Source organism: Lolium rigidum, chromosome 3 (assembly GCF_022539505.1).
Source record: "Lolium rigidum isolate FL_2022 chromosome 3, APGP_CSIRO_Lrig_0.1, whole genome shotgun sequence".
Lineage (NCBI taxonomy): Eukaryota > Viridiplantae > Streptophyta > Magnoliopsida > Poales > Poaceae > Lolium > Lolium rigidum.
This window is the reverse complement of record NC_061510.1, coordinates 219,806,744-219,810,005: the sequence shown is the minus strand read 5'-3', so window position 1 is coordinate 219,810,005 and position 3,262 is coordinate 219,806,744. Positions and strand designations below refer to the sequence as shown.

At 42.9% G+C, this 3,262-nt stretch overlaps 1 protein-coding gene across 1 annotated transcript; it reads left to right on the top strand.

Annotated features, from left to right (window-relative positions):
* The first annotated feature begins 321 nt into the window (after positions 1-321).
* On the top strand, positions 322-1,413 carry LOC124696085 (BTB/POZ and MATH domain-containing protein 2-like). The gene has a single exon (XM_047228864.1). It carries the CDS (start codon positions 322-324, stop codon positions 1,411-1,413), a length of 1,092 nt encoding a protein of 363 aa, XP_047084820.1.
* The last annotated feature ends 1,849 nt before the right edge of the window (positions 1,414-3,262 follow it).

The following is a 3,262-nucleotide window of genomic DNA, read 5'->3' as shown; positions in this document are numbered from 1 at the left end:
GAAGTTACAATTTTTTCAAAAAAGAAACATGTTATCAGCTAGCCTACCATTTCTTTAACTGGACGCACGGTTTAACAGTTGTCGTGTAGTGCGTCCGCCTGGAACTTCGGTTTGGCACGCGCTCGCCCGAAAGAATTCAGGCATAATTATTAGGAGTCCACATCTAAAAGATGTACGAACTTAGGAGTCCATGAGAAATAATCCGACTCATGTTATAAAGGGGAGGTATGCAAATTAACCAATATACACTGTTTTCCTCCGGTAGTTCACAGTTCAACCCATCGCACCCGTCGATTCGAGCTCCACTTCCACACGGCAAATATGGGGCTAATCATGTCGTCTTCCGTCGACAACGTCTTCAGCGGCGGCGCGTCTTCGCCGACTGAGTCGGCCATCGTCGCACCTCCGGCCGTCTGCGGGTCGCACGTCGTCAAGATCGCCGGCTACTCCCGCACCAAGGGGCTCGGCAACGGCAAATACATCTGCTCCGAGACGTTTGACATCGGAGGCCACCGCTGGTGTATGCGGTACTACCCCGACGGTATAGGGGAATATGACACCGATTGGATATCGATGTATCTGCGTCTCGACCACAGCAATGCCGATGAAGTAAGAGCAGGATACAAATTTAGTTTGCTTGACCAAGATGGCCAACCAGTACCGTCGTACAGCTTACGCAGCGGCGAGATCCGCCTCTTCGCCAACACTGGAACTGAATGGGGCTTCGCTAAATTCATCGAAAGGAAAGTCTTGGAAAAAAACCCTAGCCTAAGAGATGATGCTTTCAGCATCAGGTGCGATGTCGCGGTGATGAAGGACACATTCACGGAGCCTATGCCACAGTCTTTGGTGGTGGTGCCACCGTCCAACATGCACCAGCATCTTGGCCAACTACTTTTGGCAGGCAAGGCGGCCGATGTTACTTTTGAGGTTGCTGATGACACATTCCCTGCACACAGGTGCATACTCGCCGCTCGGTCATCGGTCTTCGAGGCAGAGCTCCTTGGTCCGATGAAGGAGAGCATTGCATCCCGTGTCCGGATCGACGACATGGAGGCCAACGTGTTCAAGGCCCTTCTCCACTTCATCTACACCGACTCCCTGCCAAAGATGGATGAGGATATCACCGCAACAATGTGTCAGCATCTTCTTGTAGCGGCGGACAGATATAACATTGAGAGGCTAAAGCTGACCTGCGAAGAGAAGCTGTGTAACCACATCTACCACAGAACGGTCGCGACTACGTTGACCCTGGCCGAACAGCATGGTTGCACCGAGCTCAAGAGGGCATGCTTCCGGTTCCTCACTTCTCCAGGCAATTTAAAGGCTGTCATGGCATCCGAAGGCTATCAGCACCTTAGAAGCAGTTGCCCCTCTGTTATAGAGGAGCTGCTCACCAAGCTTGCTCCGTAAACATTTTCAGTTGGAAGGCAAAATCTAGGGATTTCTTTTCTTTAAATGATTCAGATATTTGTACTCTCAGCAACTATTTTAATTGACTCTTAAGATTTATGGCTACATAATTTCTAAAAGGAAAATATTTCTTATTTTCCAGCATGTGTTTGAGCCCAGTCTCCTATTTATGAGATAGGACACTATAACTATTTCAAATTTGACATCTCCGATCAGATGTCCAAAAAATCTCCGATCAAACAGGAGGAAGGTGTCAAACATCTCCAAACATCTCTCATCAATACATCCGACCAGATGTCCAAAAAACTCGTCATCTAACATCTATGTGAGTCTCTAGATTTGTATAGAAGTAGGAGACTATATGTCCATGATGAAACCGGATCCGATTCATGTATGTACAAGTCCTTGTGCCTGTATAATTATCGCCAATATAGTCGAAGCTTAGCAATGCTAATCTTAACTATTAAACTAGATAATGCCCCGCGCGTTGCGGCGGAACTGTCTAAAAACTCTGGAACAAAGGGCATCAAAGAGTAATCATCGAATTAAATGGCATGTTCTCCGTCTATTGGTGTAGAAATAATTAACTAAATAGCTTTACATAGCTAAAAAAAATCTATCAACTTCATGTGAATGGTTATATATGATATGCATCGTTGATGAATAATATATAAAAAAACGTAGAGCAGGTAGTGAGAAGACTGAAAAACAAAGCAATATATATCAGATGAACTGCTTATCATACAGTTCATAATGTTACTGACATTATTCTTACAGGTATGCAGAGTGAAACCTGGTTCCAGAGATGAACAAAACAGAGCGATTAGAGGTGACGAAAATAACGCAGTTGCACTACCAGCAACTAATTCTGTATTATCTACCTCACCTAGTATTTTCTCCATAAGTTATTGAGGAAACGAAGTTCATGGAGTCATCAGTAGTGAATGAATAAATCCTTCCCAATTTTCTGAGAATCATCTCATGCTAAGTTCGTGGCAGTCCATTTTGTTTGTTGCTGTAGAACACTAATCCATCAACAATGCAGTTTACCAACTGTTAGTGTATAACGAAAAAGAGAATGAGAACCATATCGTCAGTGGACATGAGATGCAACCAAGAAAAAAGAAATGTTTTAAACAGCTACGTACCCCATCTGCAGTGAAATAATAGTTCGGTTTACTTCACCCTGAAGTTGCTTAATTGAGGCACTATCCAACATGAATAAAGAAAATATCAACTCACTTTAAACAGTCCAACATCCTAGCAATTTGATTTACCATTATCTGTTGTTCAAAAAAAAAGATTTACAATTATCCTCTACAGGTCCAGTACTACCCACAGTCAGCCAAATGCACGCAGTACCAAGACCATTTTATCATACACTTTCAACATTAATCAGAACCATCGCCATAACAATTGACCAAACTATTGATAAACAAAAGTAAGATGCACATTTACATCCTGGGAGTAGTTTATCTTGCCACCATGTTCTGCCTATTCATCAACCATGTAGCTACTACCATACTATGTGGTGTGCTAACCTGCATATTCAAAAGAAAAAGTTATCACCTAACAGCAGAATTGAGTTGAAAATTTAGCCATGTAAAATGCATCAACTTACGTTACAGAGTAGAATGTATCAGCAAGTGAGTTGGAGAGATTTGCCTTAAGAGATCCAGTCTTGCCAAAGTGTGCAAAATTAAAATGTTAATCCGCATGCAAGTCTAGTGCCCAGTGCAAGTCCTGGCAAAAAGATTTGACAAAAATCTGTAGAAGAAACATATTTCGTTATTGATATATGTCGAAGAGTACAGAGTCCGAAACAAAGATGACCGCACCAATCTCTATA